Source organism: Motacilla alba, chromosome 20 (assembly GCF_015832195.1).
Source record: "Motacilla alba alba isolate MOTALB_02 chromosome 20, Motacilla_alba_V1.0_pri, whole genome shotgun sequence".
Lineage (NCBI taxonomy): Eukaryota > Metazoa > Chordata > Aves > Passeriformes > Motacillidae > Motacilla > Motacilla alba.
In genome coordinates this window covers 9,243,934-9,265,467 of record NC_052035.1, presented here as the reverse complement: position 1 = coordinate 9,265,467, position 21,534 = coordinate 9,243,934, and the positions used below count along the sequence as shown (strand labels likewise).

The following is a 21,534-nucleotide window of genomic DNA, read 5'->3' as shown; positions in this document are numbered from 1 at the left end:
GCTGCAAAGAAAGAAAGCTGGTTCACCTCCCACCAGACTTTTGTAGAGTAAGCGTGGCTCAAGCATTTTCTGTGCCTGACTGTGCTCAAAGGCAGAGCAGGTAACAAGGAAAGTCCCAAGTGTTGTACTACAGAATAGCAGGAAAAAAGGCAGAAGAACTTAATCTAATGAATTTTTGGAAAGAGCAGCCATGCTGCTTGCTGTGTGATTTTGAGGGATCACAGCTTTGCCCCATAATCCCTCAGCTGGAGCCAACAAGCATCATCCAATACCATCAGCAGGAATCCTGGATATAAGGACAAACTACTTAGAAAAAAAAAATCAATCTTCAGGTATTTATATCATCCTGGAATGTCACTGGCTTCAAGTAACTCTTTTGGAAAGAAGAACAGGAGAATATTTTCTGCAAGGCTTTGAGCCTGAGAAACTGCAATGCTCTCTTAAAAACCCCAAATCAGTGGAAACGTTGGTCCTTATCCATGTGTATTGCAAAACTAATGAAACTGGGAGAAGTGTTGAAGGAGAATATTGTTTTGTTCTCCCCTAGAGGAGCTGTTCCTCTCCCCAGTGATGTGAAATCACCACGTACCTTGACCCAGGTGATGGTGGGCCGAGGGTCTCCCTGGGCAGCGCAGGAAATGGAAACGTCCTGGCCTGTCTCTGCCACCAGGTCTTGGGGGGGATGGAGGAACACTGGGATCACTGTGCAACACAGGGGAGAAAAGTCACTGGGGTGAAAGATGCACCAAGGAAAACAGAGAAATCTGTGAGTAAAAAAACATCTCGGCATGGGGAACGCAGAGCTGCTGCTCTTGCAAGGGCTCTGCACAGGGGCTGCAGCAGCTCACCCTGTGCTCTCTGTCTCGCTACCAAACTCTCTGTTCATAAATTTATGTAATTTATGTTCATTATTTTCTGCTCCTCTGCATCTCTACTTGGGGCAATTACACAGGAATGTGCTGCACCATTTAAAATCCTTAATTCAAGGACTTTCTAGAAAAGATGCTCCAGCTGAAACAGGGATCATGACTTGCTTCAGGAATTGTGGGATGAGGCTCTCTCAAAGTGTTAGTCAGGCCAGATTAATTAATTATATTGATCTTGCTGATCTTGTCATACTGCATATTCTGTGCTTGAAGCTTCACTAATTTCTTCCTTCTAGAGAGTTTCCTTCCCTCCAGTCTGCCATTAGTAAAACCCTGCCCTGTTTGTGAACAAGAAGGGAAGTTTCCTTATTTAGAAGAATAAATTATAAGGAAAAAAAAAAAAAGAAAGTTCAAAATTCTCAGCACCCCGAGTTCCAACAATTCCCCACAAAACCGAACTGACGCCACACCTCTGCCAGCCCAGCTCACCTCGCGGGGTCACCGAGAGCTGCACCGGGAGGCTCCTGACGCCGATGGCGCTGATGGCGTGGCACTCGTACTGCCCGTGGTCGTGCAGGGCCACCCGCCCCACGCGCAGCGTGCCCGTGGCCAGCACGCTGTGCCGCCGGTCACTCGGCAAGGGCCCACCTGGGGGATCGAGCAGCTCGTTAATTCCCTCGTCCCATCAATCCCAAGCAAAATGATTTTTGCTTTTGTGCGTTCTTTGTGTCTATCCGCGGCTCTGGGCTGTTGTTGGATTGTTATAAAGTTTCCTAACTCCAGCGCTTTTCCTGTCAGACAAACAAATTCCTGAGGGCCGGTTCTGATCTTGCCTCTTACGGGGATCAAGGACAAGACACCTTCCCAAGACACCTCCTCGTGTATTAGACAAGAACAATTAGCAAGGAGGGAGGCTTCACAAGGGGCTGAACCAAGAGAGGGAATGACTGCATTGCCTGTGTTTCTAACTGAGGATTCTCGTCAATTATGAGAATTTGCTGAACTTATAGAACTGGACTTGCCCTATGTCACATGTGCTTTGACACGTGTGCATTTTCAGCACATTCTCAGCGTGCAATTTGCCAAATTTGCACCTGGACACCTCCAGTCAAAGATCTGTTTTTATATTACTTCCTATATTCATATTGTCTCAAAACCATTTTCTGTTGTTCCTAGATTTTGAAGGCATCACCATCACTGGAGGGGATCTGTATGACAGTCACACATTTCATTTCCTTCCCAGCATCAATTGCCCTGAAATACCACCTTTACACACTGAGTTGTCTTGTCTGATCAGCTGGGAAGAGCTGGAACCCTTTTTCTTTCCTCCTAAGTATTTTCTCAGTGCAACCTGCAGATTTTTTGACCCTTGATGGATAGCAAATCACTCTTCAATTATCCAAACTCTCTGTTTCATCAAATAAATTGGGACATTTGGCATTGTCTTTCTAAATTTGTTGGTCTGATTTTTTGGTCTGGAAACAGTTGTTTCAATATTTTCTCTATTTCAGGAGAAAAGCTGAAAACTAAACCCCTTTAACAAACCCAAATGAAATTATCAAAATTTGTCAGGCTAGCAACTGTTTTTTATATACTCCATTAATTTATCCTCTACTTATTCATCCCAAATACCAAAATCTCCCTATGCTCTCAAAAGTGGCTTTGAGATGAGCAATGCTCATCTCAATGCTCCCCTCCTCTTGCTTTCAGCATGGGAAAGCACTGTAAAGCTTCGTTGGTTTTTTATTTATGGAGTACTGAGTGCAAACCTGGTTACAAAGCACTTATGAACTCACTTCTTGTCACTGTGCTCCTTTCCATGTGCCTAAGATATATTTTCTGGGAAGTGGAGGAAAACAGGTTAAAGGAGATGGAGAACACGCTGGCAGAGCAGAATTTCAGCTGGTCCTTCTTAACTCCGCGTCAGGGCCATTGCTGTGGAAGCTGGAACACAATACCCACAAAATCTCCACAGCCCTAAACCATTAATTATAGCTTGTGAAGCATAAGGAAAAGTTGGAGGACCTCTGGGCCAAGCATTATTGGCTTCTGTCCCAGAAAGTGTTGGATGAGATCAGTTCAGTGGAGCCAGCATTAACAATTATTTGAGACTTTAAAAGTTCACCACCACCTGTTGTCCCAAAATCTTTTTTTTCCTAAGCCATGAGAAAACTCTGAGGTGTGCCAGTGAAAGGTGCCCTTCTGCAGCGTGCTCCACAAGGGCAGCAAATCAAGGACACTGACACAGAGCTGGCACGTGATGGTACTGCAAAAGGAAGTGGTGGAATCATCATCCCCTGAAGTGTTAAAAAAAAGTGTATATTTGGCATGCAGGTACATGGTTTAGTGGTGAACATGGCAGTGTTGGGTTAAAGGCTGGAATTCATCATCTCAGAGGTCTTTTCCCACTTAAACAATTCTGTGATTGATATCCACTGATTTGGAGGCTCCAGACCTTGCCTTTTCAGAGGAGATGGGAAGCCACTGCAGGCAGAAGTGTAATGCTTTCCATGGGTTTCATGCTGACGAAAACCATCACACTTCTTCCTTGTGACAGAGACACAAGATGCTCCTTCCTCAGTGCTTAACACCATCCTTGGTGATCTACAACACACCTCCTAGTGGGTCTGTGCTGGTCACAATTTGTCCTGTGCCTCCACTGCAAGCCACCACCCTGGACCAGCAGCTCAGCTGTTCCCACCCACACCCCACAGATGATGGGAGAGAGAAGCCACAAGTCAAGTGAGGCAGTACCTGCCCTTGTCCAGGTAATCACTGGGGGAGGGTGACCCTCAGCAGAGCAGGGGAAATCCACACTTTGTCCCTCAGTTACTGTCTGATCCGTGGGAATGACGAGAAACCTGGGAGAATCTGAAGGGAGAGCAATGACTGAGGAGCAGGAAACACTCAGGCAGAAAACTCAGGGAGTTCATGGGAGCAGAACCAGTCACAAGACTCAAATACACCCCGCTGACCAAACACTGTGTCCCAGAAATGTCCCAGAACCCTCACAGGACCAGCCTGGGAGCCCTCACCTTGCACTATGATCCTTGCTGTGGCCTGGATGGATCCCTCGGAGTTGCTGGCATTGCAGTTGTACTGCCCCTGGTCCGAGAAGGTGACGTTCTGGATGAAGAGTCCTCCAGAGCTGGTGATGGTGAAACGGGAATCCTGTGGCAGAGGAGAGCCCGTGCCAAGGGTCCAGCTGATGCGGGGGTGGGGGTGCCCAGAGACCCCACACTCCAGGGTGACACTTTCCCCAACCAGAACTTCAGTGTTCTGTGGCTGGATCACAAAAGTGGGCTTGGCTGGAAGGAAAGGAGAGCTTTAGGAGCCAGCTCTGCTGCCTGCTCACTGACGGGCAGAAGTTGCTGGGACTCCTCTGCAACCCAACAACCCACCCTGGTTCTTCCCTGACATCCAAACCCCCACTGCAAGCAATGCCCCCAGCATCTTCCTACCACCTCCTCACACCCTCTCACCCAGTGCTGGAGCATCCCCATGCCCGTGTCCCCTTCACCCTGGTGCTGCAAAATTCATCCCAGACTTCAAACTCCCTCCCCAGTCCCACATTCCCTTCAATCCCTAAGTACCCCTTTGCCCACTCCAGTGGGAACCCCTTGGGCTCAGGCCTCACTTGGCTGCCTCCACTCTCTCCCCCAGCACACCAAGAACATCTTGGCACATACAAAGCTGGGACTGACTCTGATTTAGCTCCATTCCCATCCTCAACTCATAAAGGGGTGCACAAAGCTCAATTACATGGGGTGCCAAAATAGCGCAGCACGACTTCCTGAGTCTTGACCTCCCCAGCAATGTTCTTGGCCATGCACTGGTAGACGCCTTTGTCCGACTCCTTGGTGTTCTGGATCATCAAGGTACCATCTTGCAACAGGTTCAGGCGGTTGTCATCTTTCATGTCAATCTTATTACTGAAAAAACAGCCACAAACAGGCAAAATCTGAAAGGAATAAAGACTGGTGGTCCCCCCCGGGGGGATTTGGAGGCTTTGCATTGTAGTGAGTTGGTGTTTCTTGGAGCTGTTCTGAGACTTCATGAAATTTGCAGCAGGAGTTCTGACTCACATCACTGAACTGCAGCTCCAGCTCTGATTTGCTCCCTGGGTGAGCTGCTTTTTCTCTCATAACTGATTACACAGGACATTTACAGCCCATCAGGAGAGCACTCTGTTCCCATGTCACAGCCTCGCTGCCATTGTCAGGGCGTCCTGGCCCGGAAAGCCTGTTCCCCTTACTCACTAAGTGCAATTTTAACAATGAATTAATATTGTTCTTGTGTGCAGCCATTGCTATTCAAACTCCAGACTCAAAGGCCTGAGAGGAGCAAAAAGCTCTGAGAAGTCACCACGGGACCCCAACACAGCTTGGACTCCAACCCAGCCCAAGAGCTGTGAAACATCTTCCTTCTTCCTGCAGTGACCTGTGACTCCTGGATCCCAGCCCGTGGCAGGAGGTCCCAGTGCTACATCCCATTTGTCCCAGCACGAAGGAATCTTGGATGGCTGCAGATGATGGAAAGGGAAGAAGGGACCTCTCTCCCCCTAGGACAAAGGCTGAGCCCACTATGCAATCTAATCTGCTTGCTGGGCATTTATTTAATTCCCCTGGTGTCTCCTCACTCCAGCCATATCTCTTTTGTTGAGCATTTATTATCATTATCCTTCTCACAATGCTGTCTTTGGGAGCCTGCCAGCATTTCCCTAACAAAACCTTCCTTCCAAAGGGACTTAACTCAGCCATAAACTTTTGCTCTGGGCTGAAACTCTGCCTGGTGGGGGTTTGCTGAAGAAGCACACATTGATCATTTTTTATTAATAACCAAGCCCTGCTCAGGCTTCACCAGACAAGAAGCTCATAAAGCAGCAAGGCAGCTTCACTTCCACAGTGGGCACAGAATATTTTATTGTGCAGCATTTCCCAGAACACTCTGGCATCTAGCACATAACCTATACACGAATTTGCAAATTCTGTCCTTCAGTGGAGCACAGCAATTTTTGCTTTTGCAAAGAAACCTCATGCCTAGCGTGATCAGCCTTCAGTGAGAAGCACTTCAGCAGTTAACAAATGGCAAGCATGGTGGCTGGGAGCAACATGAAACTCTAATTTTATTTTTTTCCTGATCAAAAGACAACTGCTTTCAGCCTGCAGAGTATGTTTATAGGACAGTTATAAGCTCTTGGAATCCATTACAAACGCAGATGAAATATTTCAAATGCAGAAGAAAACACCACTTGGATTACATGGTCACCAGAGAATGCTGTTAAAAGGAAGGTAAATATAACCCATGAAATGACCATTTCTTTTTTCTTCTTTTTTTTTTTTTTAACGTGTTGTAAAACAACTTTTGTAATTACAGGCAGGCCCTGAAGAGCTCAGTGCTTGAAAACCTTTGCCATCCCAGGGCTCCTTGCATGTGACTTACTTGTTGTGCAGCCAAATAATGGCAGGCTTTGGGTTTCCTTCTGCCCTGCAGGTGAAATAAACTGTGTTTCCCAGGAGCACATCGACGTCCTGGGGCTCTGAGGTTATTCGAGGCCTCTCTGCAAAACACCATTTGAACACAACCCAGTCCAAAGCAGCACAAAACCCCCTGCAGCCCAGCTGGGGAATGGTGGGGCACACAACACCCATCCTGCAATGCCCCAAGAAACAGGCACCAGGCACAGCCCCAGGCGCAGCAGCATCCACTCAGAGCCACCCCAAAACTCACTAACACCTGCAAATATGACGAAGGAACAGCATCATTCACCTGCAAAGGCCCTGCAGAATTGCTGCTGCTCCTATTCCCAGTATGTTGGGCAATGGATCAGTTCCCACAGTCCTGGCTGTAGAGGGGTTCATTAAAGAGCTGGTCCCTGTCTCCCCCCAAAGAAGCAAAGAAGTCAGTAGCATCCTCACTTGGGTTGTTTTTCTGCCCTTGGAAGCCTGCAGCTTTCTTCTCCACCTGAACACAGAGCCAGCTCCCTGCAAACCACACCACTTCCTTCCCAACAGGATTTGATTCATTATGGCCTAATTCATCATCCTGTCCCTATCCAGCCAAGCCTTTCACTGTGCTCTTCGCTTTGAATGTACTCAAGCACCAAGCAAGTTAAACATTGAAAGGATGTGCTAAAACAGGGAGGAATTTATGGACAAGCCTGGAGTGCTTGAGCTTGATTCAAAAAGCTTCCCCATTTCACAACCTGCATGCTCATCAGTGATCCAGTAAAGCCAGCTGGACTATTCCTAACATTGAGAACCTGTCACCCCCTCCAATGGAAGGTCAGTGTCCTCACTCCTCACACCACAAGTTAATGGCTCAGAAAAAATCCCCCAAAGACAAACCCAGCACAGCCCAAACCCAGCACAGCCCAAACCCAGCACAGCCCCACAGTGCAAAACACTGACCCAGGGCAGATTTGCTCCTGTGGCTCACAGCTGCTCAAAGCCATGGGTTAATGGTACCAGCAGCTTTCAGACTAACTCAAATATCAGCCACCTGCATCAGTAGAGCTCTGTGCTGAACTCTGCATCATTTGTCTTCTCAGCTGGCACACCACCAGAGTGAAAGCCAAATGCCAGCAAAATCTTCCCACCAGGTGCTCTGGTAATTTGACAGACATCCCACTGTGTTTCTGTGCCTAAACCAGAACAAATTTGCTCTAACAGCTGTACTGTGGCACTGGGAGTGTGTTGGGGACAGCTTGCTGTGTGGCACAGCCACTCCATGTGTCCCCAGCTGCTTTCCCTAGGCCCTTCCTATCCCCCCTCCCTTGAGGTCACAGACCTGTTTGTGCCAACTCAACTCTTTGCATGACTGTGCCCTAAATTAATCTGTGAAATGGTCAAAATTTTTTTTTAACAAAATAATGAAATCATAAGAGAAAAGCTGAATTCAATGGAGAGCTCTTCAAAATCCAGCTGAGCTCACACATTTGGCTCACAGCAGGGCCATGCACAGCTGGACTGGCATATCTAGGGGGGATGCTAACAGCCAGCCCACGTGGGTGGGAATTTCTCAAACTGACTCTACCAGCAGCAAAGCACCCTGGAACTACAGCCAATGTTTGTGCCAACCTCCACTTAAAAATCAGAGATTTGTCTTTTTCTATATGAAATAACTAATTTTAAGATTTTTTTTTTCAGAACAAAACCTAATTTAAAATTCTAAGTTTAAAGAATAACAGCCCAACAAAATCCATCAGTTACACCACAGTCAAACAACATTCAGCTCCATATCTTCGATGCTCTCCCTCAGGTTTCCAGTTGTGTTTCCTGCCACTGCAGCTTTCCCAGTGTTCCCCTTCTGTTCAGCCTAATGTGGGGTATTCCCTCTGGTTCCTGCCTTAGCCACTGGTGCAGCAGATCCTTTACCAGCCCTGCTCTGTGCAAAAAGCCAAGACAACACCCACCAGCCAAAGCAGAGCTGCCTCCAACACCCCTGGGAATATCAGCTTCCTCCTGCAGCCCTACTGGGATTTCAGCAGTGAAGGAGGGAGAAACCAGGATGCCAGAAGACGGAAGAGGGAGGAAGAGGGAGGAGAAGGGCTGGAGGAAGCTGGAGGAAGCCCAAAGCCCAGCTCCAGGGGCTGAGGGTGGCCGATGGAGGGGCGTGAGCTCGCTCACCACAGTTGAACTCCTGGGCGGTCAGGGTGGCGATGGAGCGGCCGTGCAGGTCCCGCGGAGCCTCGCAGGTGGCCGCGCTCTGGATGCTGCCCTGCTCTGCATGCTGCTTCAGCAGCTCTGCCAGCCACAGCAGGTCACAGTCACAGAACAGAGCATTGGAGTCCAGCCGCCTGCAACAGCCAGCAAAAGGCAGCTGAGGGCCCAGGCTCCAGCTGCTGTGCTGCCTCCCTCTCCAGGGGAGACAGCCCACCGAGCAAAGGGTCACCTGGGTGGTTTGCCCTGCATTTGATTATATCCCAGGTGAAAACATGAGATATTTCATTGCCACGATGGTTAGCTAGGATGCTTGACCAATTAGAAAGACTTAATTGAAGAACTGCCATAAAATATTCTCATTTCAAACAGAAACGATTCAGTGAAACTGGACTATGCAGTTTTGGACTACTTAAAACACTGAAATGTTGGGTTTTACCCTGGGATGGAAATTTCAATCTTTACTGAATTCTGTAAGAACTGCCTCTGTTACAGCTTTTCTCTTTTAGCTCCAAAAAACCCTCCCCTATTTGTTTATGTGTGGATAGGACCAGGCCCTTCCTGTAACCAGCTGTGAGGGGTTGCAGCATTTCTGCACAACTGGAAGAACTTTTATTACTGCAACACAAGCCTGAACCACTGCAAATGGAGCTCCAGTGACCTCCCAGTGCCCCCAGCCTCTTCCCTGCACTGACCTCATTCCTACAAGCAGTGCTATCCATGAGGATAAATGAGGAGTACAGGAGGATTAGTTTGAGCCTCCTTCCCCACTGACAGTTTTACAGTCGGTGGGTCTGGGCCATTGTCATGGTTTTCAAAACCAGCACAGCCATCCAAAAACAAAAAACAAAAAAACCCTAAACAAGCAGACAAGGAAAAAAAGGAAGAAAAATCTAACACTTTCAGGGTCACATATTTGAGAATGTGAGATTTCACACAGGGCCATGACCGAGTATTTTATGGACATCCCATCTTTTTCTCTGGCACCTACAGACAGCATTTCACAAGGTATTCTCTCTTAAAGAGAAGTGAAGCATTTTACCTGCTTGCAGAAATCACTGAGGGCAGCAGTGAGAAATACATTACATTATTGTACTTGAAAATCATGGCAGAACACCAAAATTCTTTACCTTTTGCATTTTTTTTCCCTCCCAAACATATCACAGAACTTATTTCCAGAGATCATAAAACCAAAGCAAGAAAGAAGTAAGCTGAAGAGACAGGCAGGTTATGTGGGAATGGCACCCTGGGGAATTCCTGCATGGAAAGGGAATCATGCCCCTTGGCACTCCTCTGACTAATTTCAATCTAGAAAACAAGACTTTGCTTTTATGACTATGATTTTTCTAACCATGTTAGATACTGATCTACAGACATGTTCAAGGTCATATCCGTGACCTGGACTTTCTACATTTTTCAAGGATGTTTTATGGGTTCAAACCCTTGTGAAGACTTTCCAGGGACGTTCATTCCTGCAGCATTATTAAGCTGTAAGCTGATTATAATTAGACACTAGCATAAAGAAACTTCTAACTGCTTAAATAAGCTTTCAGGTCCAATCAAAACTGTTTTATAAACTTAGCAGTGGCCTTAGAAGTGCAACAACTAAAAGCTTTGCCAACCAGGCACATTCTTCCTCAAGTCCTGCCCATCTGATTGAAGATAAACAAGTCCTCTTTGCAGGCAATATTTTTTACTTACAGGCGTTTGAGGGATTCCAGTTGAGAGAATGTCCCTGGATGAATCCTGGAAATCTTGTTGTTGTGCAAGAATCTGCAGTGGGAGAAGCCATGCCAAAACATTATTCAGTATTTGCACTGTGAGGATGATGACACCCCAGGTCACAACTCAATTTCAATGCAAAGGCCCCTCATCCAAACGGAGCTCAGTGTTTAAATTCCATGTTTGTTTCCATGAGCTGGAGGGATTTCATCCCTTGGTGGGTGTGATGTAATTTGCCAAAGCCGAGAGCGGGTGCGGGCTGGAAACGGTGACTCAGGATGGGATGGAACAGGTTTGAACTGAACCCTTCCAGTTTCTCTGCACAGGGAGGAGAAAGGGCACAAAATCCCCTCAGGTTGGACCCACCCTCTGTTTTCTGGGCCTGGGTCAGCTCCAGTTTAGAAGTGATCTTTTCCTTCCCCTGTGCAGATGACGTGACAATTCCACAAGGGCAGCCATTGGTGTTAGACAACTCCTGCATTAGATTCCATGTAGTTATTAGCCCAAATCCATGAGCAAATCTAAGTCAGACAACAGCCACCTAAACTGGGCTTATTTCTGAACAAAACTGAGGCAAATTCTCCCTTCCAGAATCCTAGCGCACACATAAAACTCTCCAGTTGTTAGGGAGAAACCCTGATTGTGCTAAAATGCAGTATTGGTGGGGACCAAGAGGGGATCATTAACTCCCCATTCCCATTATGGTGGGGGAATTCACTTGTGTTGGTTACATCTAAAACTCACAAGAGACCATTGATAAAAGAGATTAAGCAATTTTAGTAGGTGGTGGAACAGGAGAGAACACAAAAGCAGCACAGCTCGAGTGCAAATGCCTGCACACACACACGTGTGCACCAGAGTCCAGCCTGGTTGCCCAGCTTGGAGGATGAAAAACCTTCCTTTAAAATTTAAATCCAGAATTTTTGTTGGATCCAATACAGTGACTGAGATCAGCCATGTACTGATCCAGGCCTGAATTTTCCTAAGGGTGTGGGATCCCACAATTTTATTTCTTTGGCATGTATGGATATAAGGCACATTTCCACACAGCCCAGAAGAGTCTGCTGGATTCTCCATGGAGTGGGAACCACACATGGACTGTTGTGCTGGTGGCTCCATTACTGCTAGAAGCAATCCTGGGGAGCAGGAGACTCCATTTCCTTACTGCTTTCAAGAAGGATGTGTGTTTTTCTTGTTAGACTTTATCCCTTTTCCACCCCCTTTTTTTAGCTCACTCTGCCCAACAGTGACTAACGTTGCTGACCTTATGCTCAGAGTAAAATTTCACTTGGCTTGACCAGCTGTAGGACTTTTCGGAGATTTACTCTTATTTAGATGGAAACCTGAACATAATATAAAATGGGAAATTCCCTTCACATCCCCAGTCACCCTCCCCCTCAGCAATTATGTAAAATCTCATTCTTTAAAGAAGTTTCTTTTTGCATTTTGGAGACCACACTCCATGCTACCAAAACTGCTACACTAAATAAAGGGGTTTTCCCCCTTCTCATCACCCTCTTAGTCCCAAGAAATACCCTATCTTTACTCACAGCCTTTCAAGTTTAGGCAGGTCACTAAAAGTCTCCAGCTCCAGACTTTCCAGGTTGTTGAAATGCAGGTACCTGTGACAGAAATCACACACAGACTGAATTTGAGAGACAGAAGGTCTTCCCAGATCAACCCACCAGTGCCCCCCAGGTGGTCACCACTCATCTCAGGGCAAGTGTTGAGGAGCCAGAACCCATGGTAGCGTCCCCAGTTACCACATGCAAACACAGTAGCCAACATGGCTTTTCTGCTAATACAGACTAATATTTTTAGTTCCACTAAAACCCAAAGTGTGACCCAGAGCCCACTCCAGAGGCGGAGGGGACCTCCTGCCTGTCCCAGGTCACCCCTTGCCATCAAGAAAGGAAATGTGGTGCCTGCAGAGCAGCTCACCACAATACCTGAGCCTCCCTGTTGCCATGAGCTGTGACATTCACCAGCACAACTGACACATTCCTGACCTTCAGATGGATTTTTTACAGTCCCCAAACTGCCTAAACTGTTCCCCTTTATTTTACACAGGCATAAATTTCACAGCAGACACAGATTAATCACAGATCTACACATACTCATTCTGCTATTGTAGCTGACTGCATTGAGAAATAATTGCCTAAGCCTCCACATGGCTGTTTGATTTGTAATGGAAGGATTCATGATAAATGGTCCAGTATCAGAGAGGGTGACTCAGATTCTGCACTGGAGGGTCACAGTGGGGAAGACAGGGACATGCTCTAATCACTCTCAGATGCCTGCTGAGACTGCTTTGGACCTTAAAGAAAGCATCTGATCCTGTCCATCACTTGGGTTATACTTTTTCTTGAAAAGCTGGCTTGTGGGGACAGGAAAACGGGGTAAGATTTGAGCAAAGCTATTTCTTCTGGAGTTAAGCCTGCCTGGGATTGAAAACAGATGGGACTTTCAGCGGGTTGTTTGTTGGTTTTGTAGGTTTGTTGGTTTTGTTTCTTTTCTTTTATTCGTGACATCAAGTCTGGAAGGCTCACTGCTGAAATATCCCTGTGGGCAGCATCAGCTCTCTTTCAGCTTCTTAAATTTTCTCCCAGGCATCCTTGCTGAGTTGGCTGATGAAAAACCACATTGTACACAAGCTTGGTGGCACACCTTTGGTTAGGATTGCCTGAAACTTCCAATTATGCTCTGTCCTCTTGTGCTGTCAACCTGGAGAACAAGCTGGATCTTATTCCTTTTACAGCAAAGTCCTTGGTCACATTCCAGCCCTATAAATGCTGCAGCTGGGAACAACTCAGGAATTAGACCAGTTTCACCTTTGGTCTCTCTTCTCCAATGATACAAGTAATTCCTGCATTTCAATTATTTAGGAAGAATAAATCATTAGGAAGGAATTGTTCCTTGTGAGGGTGGAGGGGCCCTGGCACAGGGTGCCCAGAGCAGCTGTGGCTGTCCCTGGATCCCTGGAAGTGTCCAAGGCCAGGTTGGACAGGGCTGGGAGCAGCCTGGGACATTGGAAGGTGTCCCTGCCCGTGGCAGGGGGTGGAATGAAATGAGCCCTAAGATCCCTTCCAAGTCAAACCATTCTGGTATCTATGATTCAAATATCCAAGCTCACACTCTCTCCACCAGTCCCAAGGAAGAAAAATCCAGTCCCAGTTTAGGAAGGCACTTCAGAAGAGTCAGACCTCAGTCTGCCCATCTCACCTTGACAGTGGTGCACTAAGAGTCAACAACCAAAACTTCTTTGAATAAACAGCAGTTTTGCCCTACACAGAAGTGGAGCAAATGGGGACTGTTGGAGTGATGGACTCCAGCTGCCAGGAAAACACACGAGGCTCCCTCCAGCCCAGATTCAGCACACAGCTCGAGGGAAGGTCATGACAGTGTTTGTTTGGCTCCATCGTCTTCCCCCACTGCAATTTCCAGATGCTTTGCAGCATGGGAGCACCACCACCCTGGTAGCTCCCAGGAATACTTGGCTGCCCCAGCTGCGAGAGAAACTCAAGCAGCACCCTCAATTCAAGTAAAGGACCAGATCTGGCTGTCTGCTCAAGGAATCCCCAGACAAACCCAGCAGAGCCTCCTGCTCCCAGCCCTCCTGCAGACCCCTCTCTTCTCCCATCATAAGGTCCTTGGAAATAAAGGCCATCAGAAGCACAGCTGGGTTCTTCCTATGCTCCAGAGGTTTGGGGTCAGGAGAAAACACATGGAACACCAGTGGCAAGAGACCTCAGCACTAACTAACCAAAACCAATTCTCAGAACAGCTGTTTTGAAATGAACCCAGCGTAGTCTGGCAAATCTGGATGAGAAAAGAGCAGAAGCTTCATCCTACCCGTCACTAAGTGCCTGCTGCTCTCTGAGCCTGGCAGCACAGCATGCAAACAAGGCTCGTCTGTACTCACAGCTGCTCCAGGGAACGGAGCCCGCGGAAGGCATGTTGCTGGATGCTCTGGATTTCATTTTTATAAAGGTAGCTTTCAAAAGGAGAGAAAGGAAACAGCATTAGGGGAACTGATCAGCAGTTGTGTTCTAAAAAGTCACAGGAAACAGCAGTGACCCAAAGCAGAACTTGCTGCCTGGATTCAAGGGCAATGTTTTATACCTCTGACACTCAACTCCAAACACACACACAAAACATCCTTGACTGCCAAATATTAAAAGTGGGTTGCTAGATTTTGAAGAGGTCAAGAAATTACTGAGCCACCAACTCACAGGTATTTCAGGTTCTCCAGATCTTCAAAGGATCTTCTCACAATTTGTTTTATCTGGTTATTGTTCAGCAGCCTGTTCAAATCAAGACAGAAAAACACAGCTGGTGAAGTCAGCACGTATGAGATTTGTGGCTTTTCTCTTCTTGGATGCTCACTGAAAAATTCTGAGCCCAGGTGTCACAGAATTCAAGATTTAATGGGGTTAGCAAGTCAAAGCTTGGGTCCTCACACCAGCCAAGGCAGTGAGAAGGTTTCTCACCCAGAGGGGCCAAGTACTTCCAATATTGCAGTGTTCAAAGTATTTTCCTTACCTTTTGCCACAGTTTTCATCCCAAAGTGACAATTTCATCCAGGAAAGGGATGAGGGGATGGGAGACAGGCAGAAAGAAGCAGTGGGGAGTAAGATATTAAATCATTGCTGCCCCTGTTGTACAACCACGATGGGTTTTGGAGGTGCCCGGTTGTGTTCAACAAGTGAGCAGGGGAGGGCAGAAGTACAAATGCAGTTTAAAACACCAGTTCCCAGTGGAGTTATAGGAGCCATAAAATGCTAATAGCTTTGCTCTAATCACTTTGTAACTGATACCCACAAATGAGAAAGAAATAAATTCAACTTTGACTCCTGAGGCTGCTCAGAGACAACCTCTTTTGATCTCAGGAGCTTTGTGCCAGATTCTAATCCAAAACCTCTGGGCCACGTGGCACTGGAAAGCTGTGTGACACTTGTGTGTGCAGTTGCCATGGCTGTGTGTGCAATTGATGGCCAGTGCCAGTGACCAGAAACAGCCCAGCTCTGCAAGAGCCACGCTGTGCAGCAGTGTGACCACACAGCTGAGCCCTGCAGAGCTCTGCTGCAGCCCCTGCCAAGCCCAACCACTGAGAAAGCACAATAAATCACTTATAAATAGCTCCCTCATACACAAAGTTGAGCTGTGGGTCTCTCGCTGTGGCTCCCACTGAGGTTCAGGTCTGGCAAAGCTCAGAGCTGGTGGAGCTTTTAGAGCTGAATAGCCCAGAGCAAGGGTTTCACCAGCCACCACTAATTTTTAAAATTCCTAAATGGAGTTGTGGGCAGAGAAGGAATCTGTGACTGTGTACTGAAAAGATTTTTTTTTTTTCAGGTGTTGTAGGAAAAACAGCAATTTCTGTGCAAACAGCCAGACTTTACCACACTGGGTCACATTCAATACATGTACTGGATGTGCATTTTACAAGTTAATTTCTGCCACAGCTCTGCTCCTCAGGAACAATCTGCCACCAGGCAGCAGGTGAGAAGACAGTTCAGCACTTTCCCTGCAGCAAAACCCAATCTTCTGCCCCGCTTTTTCTGGACAAAAAAGAGCAGCCAAGCCTCTGTCATTACAAGCCAAGGTCTTTTCCTGGCCAAAAACAGTTTGTGCAGGTAAAGGATGGAGAGAAAAGACAAAGAGATGGGGAGAAAGGGTAAAAAACGTGTGGTAAAAGAAGATGAAGGTGAAATCAAACACCTCAGGTATGACAGAAGAGATAAAAGATGTCAGAAGCACACACACATGTGATGGCAGCTTCACAAGTTCTCTCCAGGCACCTGAGCCACACCAGCTTTCCACCAGCTTCTCTCAGGTGGAGAATTACACTGAGGGTCAGAAAAAGCATGTGAGAACCTCGAGAGCAAACAACTCTGTAAGTCAGGCAATGAGGGGTGGAGAAAAACCTCATTACCCTGGCTTTGACCATCCTCCCTGGATGAGCTGCCCTGACACCACGGGTGTGGGTGCCACTGCCAGGCTGCACATCCCAGGGCTGGGCACAGGCAGCCTGAAGAGGTTAAGGCAGAGAAGGCTGGAAAGCTCCTGCACAGCTGGCAGCAATGGCTCCACACACACAGCTGAGGTCAAACAGCCCGGGCTCACTCTTAAGGATGCAAAAATGATGTCAAGTCCTTGGAACACACAATCCCACTCTGACAGCCAGCTATGCTGAGTGGAAATACAGTCCCTGAACATCAGCCCAAGAGTTTATTGGATGACTGGACACCCAAGGGCTGGAAATGCCTTCCTGAGGGCAGTGTGGGAGAGGGCTTTTGTTGATCTGCCTGCAGGACAAAGACAACCCAGTCACCAGCCCTGCTTCCCTCCCTGCCCCATCAGCCTTCATCTCTGGCCAGAGCAGCACAAGGCAGCTCCTGCTCTGTTATCTGAGCCTTGGCCCCACTTCTGAGCACACAGTGGGCTGCCAGCACCAACGTCATTCCCATGGATGTGAGCACCTGGCACACACCTGGCACACAGCTGGCAGTGGCCATTTGCCTCCCAGGGGACAGGTGGCAGTGGCCAGGTGAGCAGGGTCACACCAACAGCCTGAGCAGCCACATGCAGCAGCATGGTCTGGAGCCCTTTGCTGATTGTTATCTGCAATGCTCAGAGTTCAGACCAGGACTGATCTCCACTGGGATTTCAAATTCCATTATGTTGTCTGGCTGTGTTTTGGGGCTATTTAAAAGCATTATCCCAGTCTGTTTTGTTGTCTTGGCTATTTCATACAGTTCAAGGGAGTGTAATCACTGACCCAGCCAAATAAGATGAATCCTGGAAGTTCAGATGGCAAGCAGCACACAGGCTCTTATCTCATCGTCTGATACTTAAAAATCTGTTCATTGCCTGATTTAAGAATAAAAAGTGCATGGAAGAAGCCATCTCTGCTTCCTGTCTCAGGATTCCCCATTGTAATGGAAGGACAAGGCCTGGAAAACACTCGAAAGTGAGATAATGATGAAGTCCATAACAGCCCACTTATTCCAAAATGCTGCCTTCAGACAAATCCATGGACAAGGCAGCACAGCTGGCTCCTAGAAAGAGTTTGGATGGCTCCTGCACAGCTGTCTGCTCCTTTGCTCCTGTGCAATTCACGCAGGCAGGGAAGTGTACAAAATCCTGGCATGGCCTGGCTATTGGTCCCAGCTGCCACCCATAGCAAAAATGTCCAAATTCCTGCTACCCTTAGAGGGCTGAAAGCTGGGACCCCAGATCTTCTGGGACCCCAGATCTGCTGGGAATAAATGCTCTGGCAGACAGAGGCTGGGAAGATCATTATCTCTCTCATTAGCTTAACCACACCCTGTAGCAAAACAGGCTAAATTAAAAGTATCAGAAACACCTTTCCTGCAATAGGGTGGGGCATTCCCCTTCCTGGCCCATGAACTGGACTCCACATGAGTAGGAGAACTCCATCACACAAGTTTTACTCCTGCCAAACTCTTCTGGGATGTTTGAGATATACAAGCACCATGAGATCTGGCCCAGATTCACCAAGAGAACATTTTACATTCAGTTTCCTCCAGGTTTTATGTGCTGACTGCCTCTCCTTTCTCCTTCCCCACCCTCTCTCTAGGTTTCCAGGCTTAAGTTCCATGAAATGAGTGGTTTTCTGTTTTGAAGAATGTATTAAATGATGTAACAGGACAGAATTCAGACTCAACCCATGTTCTCTTTCCTCCTTTCATTTGACACTCCACATGCTACAGCCATTGTGACAAAACAGCTATTTTTTCCCTCACACCGTTAATAAAAATCATCACATAGTGTATTTAGAGGGGGAGAAAAACTGAGTTTTATGTTCAACCACACATTCCCCCTTGTTGACAGAATGATCTGGAATAGTTATTTCCCATATTTAAGGGAGAAACTTTTATTCTGTGATCCAAGCAGGCTCTGACATCCTCTCCTTGCTGGCAGGAACACATTCTCTCAGGAGTTACTAGAGAGTAAAAGACAGAAACTCCACATTGCTGCTCTGTTCACTCTGAGACTCTTCACCAGCAGCACCTAAAGCAGAGCTGCAGAGCTCACCAGAAGTGTTTTGCTTTCACCTGAGCAGAAAGAGAAATAGGATGTGAGCAGTGACAGGGCAAAGGACCAGGCAGAGGCACAAGCAATGTGACCTCCACAGAGTCCCTGTTCCCTAGGGTGCTCTTGCCTCAGGAATACCAAAATACACACTGGGGATGTAAGGAAACTTTGGTCCCTGGCTTGGACCTTGTTACGGGTGGTGCTGGAGACGCCCAGGGAGCAGCAAGCCTTTGGCTGTGGTTTGAAAATACAGCAGTGAACCAAAGGGGTTGACAGGGCAGTGACTCCCGTGGGAATCACAGGGGTGTCATCATCCATCCCCACCCAGAAATGACCTAAAGGAGCAAAAACTGGAAAGCAGGGAGAGGCTGTGCCTCACCATGGGCTCACAGCGTTTCCTCTCTCTCCCACAGCCCAGCACCTGCTTTGAGCTCATGGTGGCTTCAGCCGTGCAGCAAGTGGTGGCAAACTGCAGCAGAGCAGCTGTCCTGGAGCTGGGGGGGTGTGGGTGGCATACAAGAGGGGTTTTGCCTCACTCTCTCTGCTACTTTGTTTTTTTTTCTTTTTGTACCAAGGGGAAATATTAAGAGTTTAAAAATACCCAGCACCATCTGCACAGATGGGAACAGAGCAGAGCCAATAGGAGGGGACAAGGAAATCTTACAACTCTCTGAGATGTTCACCCCAAGAGAACTTCTCCACCTGCACACAGGAAGTTCCCAGTGGTGCAGGATTTAGGATAGCTGCTCATTATCTGTGGTGCTGCACCAGGAGTGCTCAGCTGGAAGCAAACAGTGATGTGTCTCTTCCACAAACAAAGCTCCTGTTTTTAATGCTAAAGTAGTGCTCTGTGGTTTATCAAAGCTCCCACCCTGGAGGAAAGCAGAGAGGAGCCAGGGGAGGGCCTGAACTGCTGAACGGCCCCAGTGGACATCCACACAGGCTCCTCTCCTGTCTTCCCTGCATCCAACACAGGCTACAAAGGTTTCCTTTTCAGGGTGGTTTATAAACTGTCAAACTTGGACACAGAACAGCCACCCTGCCCTAAAGGAGATGGAGAACAGAAGCTTCACCAGAATCTGTTGCTCTTCCTCTGCCATTAGTGGGAAAAGCTCTTTTAAAAACATTTCTTTGCTTATGGAAGATTTATTTAAATTCAATGGCAGAAAGCTGCAAGCCCAGAGGTCTGCACATGGAACCTGAGCTATTCTATCCTCCAAACCTCTCACTTCAAATTTTCTGGACAAATTTTCCTAGGAAGTCTCTCAGGGATTTTACAGGATTTATTCTTTTTATCACTTGAAAAACTATCTAAGTCCTCAGGCAAAATTTACCATCTAAGAAACACCAGCAAATTCTTCAGCTCTTGTCAGTTTTGATGTGGGAATTGGACAAACCAAAGTTCCTGGGTATAAATTTCCTTCAGGAGCGTGAGGTCCGATGCTCTCTCAGTCAGTTATCAAACTCTTCAGCCGTGGGAGTGAACTACTGCAAGTGTGAGAGTAACTGAGTGTTCCAGTCTGCTGGCCAGACCAGGAAATACAACTAAGCATAAAGAAGTACTATGTAAATGGAAAGGCTGCCTCGGCAAATCAGGTTGATTTTCAGAATCCAAATATAAAAATGTAGTATTTTGTTAGAGCAGTGTTTCACCTGATCCAGTATTCCTGCCCTGACAATGGCCATAGGACACTCTCTAGGGAAAGCAGGAGTTTCTGCCCACCGTCTGGGAAAACACACTGTTCTTACTGCCCTGGCACCCAAATCAAGAGCTCAGGGATGCCAGGGGTGCATTCCTGCCTATTCCCTCTCATATCTGCTCATGCACTTGCTGTCCTTGAGGTCTCTGTCCAGCAGTGTGTGGAGACAGAAAGGAAAAAGAACTGGAGAAATTTGTGGAGCACAAACAGGTGTTAGAGAGAGACAAGTCCTTCCCCCTCAGCCAGGCTCTATCTGTACCTACTCTGCACAGAGTGGAGGAGTCAGAAGACAGAAGCAAAAGTCCTGCAGGGGTCAGAGACCTGCCCAGTCCAAGGAGCTGGCAGGGCAGGAGCTGGGACCCCTTCCAAAGCTCAGCAGGTTGGGTGGAGCCTCTCTCCCAGTGAAGCCCTGCCAGCATCCTCGTTTTCCCCAGGGCTCTGCTGAAACTCGCCTGGTGGTCCTGGGAGCTGCTGCCAAACATCTGCCTGCAGCACACTGAGGTGACATCATCTGGAACCCTTTGTTTCCTCACTCAGGAGAGCTCCAGGGGTGGAAGAGCAGGGCTGGAGATCAAGAGACCTCAGCAGAGCTTTGTGATAAGAAAAAACCCTACAGATTTGGACTCTTATCTCTCTAGATAGTGTTCTCTCACTTCTCGCTGTATCTGACCCTATCTCAAATGACAGAAATCCATCCAAAGCATCCTTTCTTCACTATTATTTTTGGCAAGTAAGTACCGCACAGTGCTGTTTGAGAGACCAGCCTGTACTGTTCTGGATGAACAGCATCAGTGGCAATAAAGTTTGTGACCAGTCCATTTGACGATCGCCTGTCCCGGGCCACAGCCAGGGTGCTCGGGAGCATCCTGCACTCATGGCTCGGCCACTCAGCCCCACACACAGAGTGGAGGATCTTCGGCAAACGCTGATTTTTCAAAGGTAACACTTCAGCAGGTCTCAATAATAAAGTCCTGCCGTAATCCCACTTTTCCTACAGCTGCTTAGTGTTGACTGAATGCTTTATTGCCCAGGTTTGCCTTCCTTCAGCTCTGCCACCTTCACAGGATCAGGGACTTCAGATCGCTCAAGGCCAGAGAGGAAAAAACAACCTGAATTTCTGTTACCATTTGGGATCATGAATGTAAGAACATCTGTCAGGTTCCCAAAGGAGCTGCTTTGCCTCACTGAGGAATTTCAGCTTGGACGTGGAAATCCTATGGCTGTTAGCACCATGTCACAGCTCGAGTAATTAGATCTGAGTCTCAACATCCCAACTGCATCCAGCACAGGGCTGTGCTGACACAGCTTCTGGTTCTGATTTGGGAGCTGGGGGGTTTGCAGCTCCTTGGCTACGGGGTGCAGATGCACTCAGAGCTGTCTCCAAGCCCTCAGGCCTGCAGCAGCCAGAAGCAGCAGAGCTCCCAGGATTTCCTTTGGGAAGAGTGAGAAGCTGCTTAGTGCAGCAGTGTGTGCAGTGATGTGAGAGTGTGATACCCCATTCCTACCTGGATAGGGTAGATGTAGGCA

At 47.6% G+C, this 21,534-nt stretch overlaps 1 protein-coding gene across 2 annotated transcripts in view; it reads right to left on the bottom strand.

The window, feature by feature from the left end:
- LOC119710113 (peroxidasin homolog) overlaps positions 1-21,534 on the bottom strand; it is a 44,223-nt gene that overhangs the window by 12,167 nt on the left and 10,522 nt on the right. Inside the window, exons 3-13 of one of the 2 annotated variants that reach the window (XM_038158733.1) lie at positions 14,482-14,553; positions 14,172-14,243; positions 11,800-11,871; positions 10,229-10,300; positions 8,495-8,664; positions 6,309-6,426; positions 4,629-4,798; positions 3,902-4,174; positions 3,621-3,737; positions 1,356-1,514; positions 590-702 (exon numbers count right to left, since the gene is read on the bottom strand). In XM_038158733.1, the coding sequence (XP_038014661.1) occupies positions 590-702; positions 1,356-1,514; positions 3,621-3,737; positions 3,902-4,174; positions 4,629-4,798; positions 6,309-6,426; positions 8,495-8,664; positions 10,229-10,300; positions 11,800-11,871; positions 14,172-14,243; positions 14,482-14,553 (1,408 nt within the window). Of the gene's footprint in view, positions 1-589; positions 703-1,355; positions 1,515-3,620; positions 3,738-3,901; positions 4,175-4,628; positions 4,799-6,308; positions 6,427-6,635; positions 6,873-8,494; positions 8,665-10,228; positions 10,301-11,799; positions 11,872-14,171; positions 14,244-14,481; positions 14,554-21,534 lie in introns of those variants that run through there. The other variant, XM_038158734.1, reaches the window with a different exon arrangement.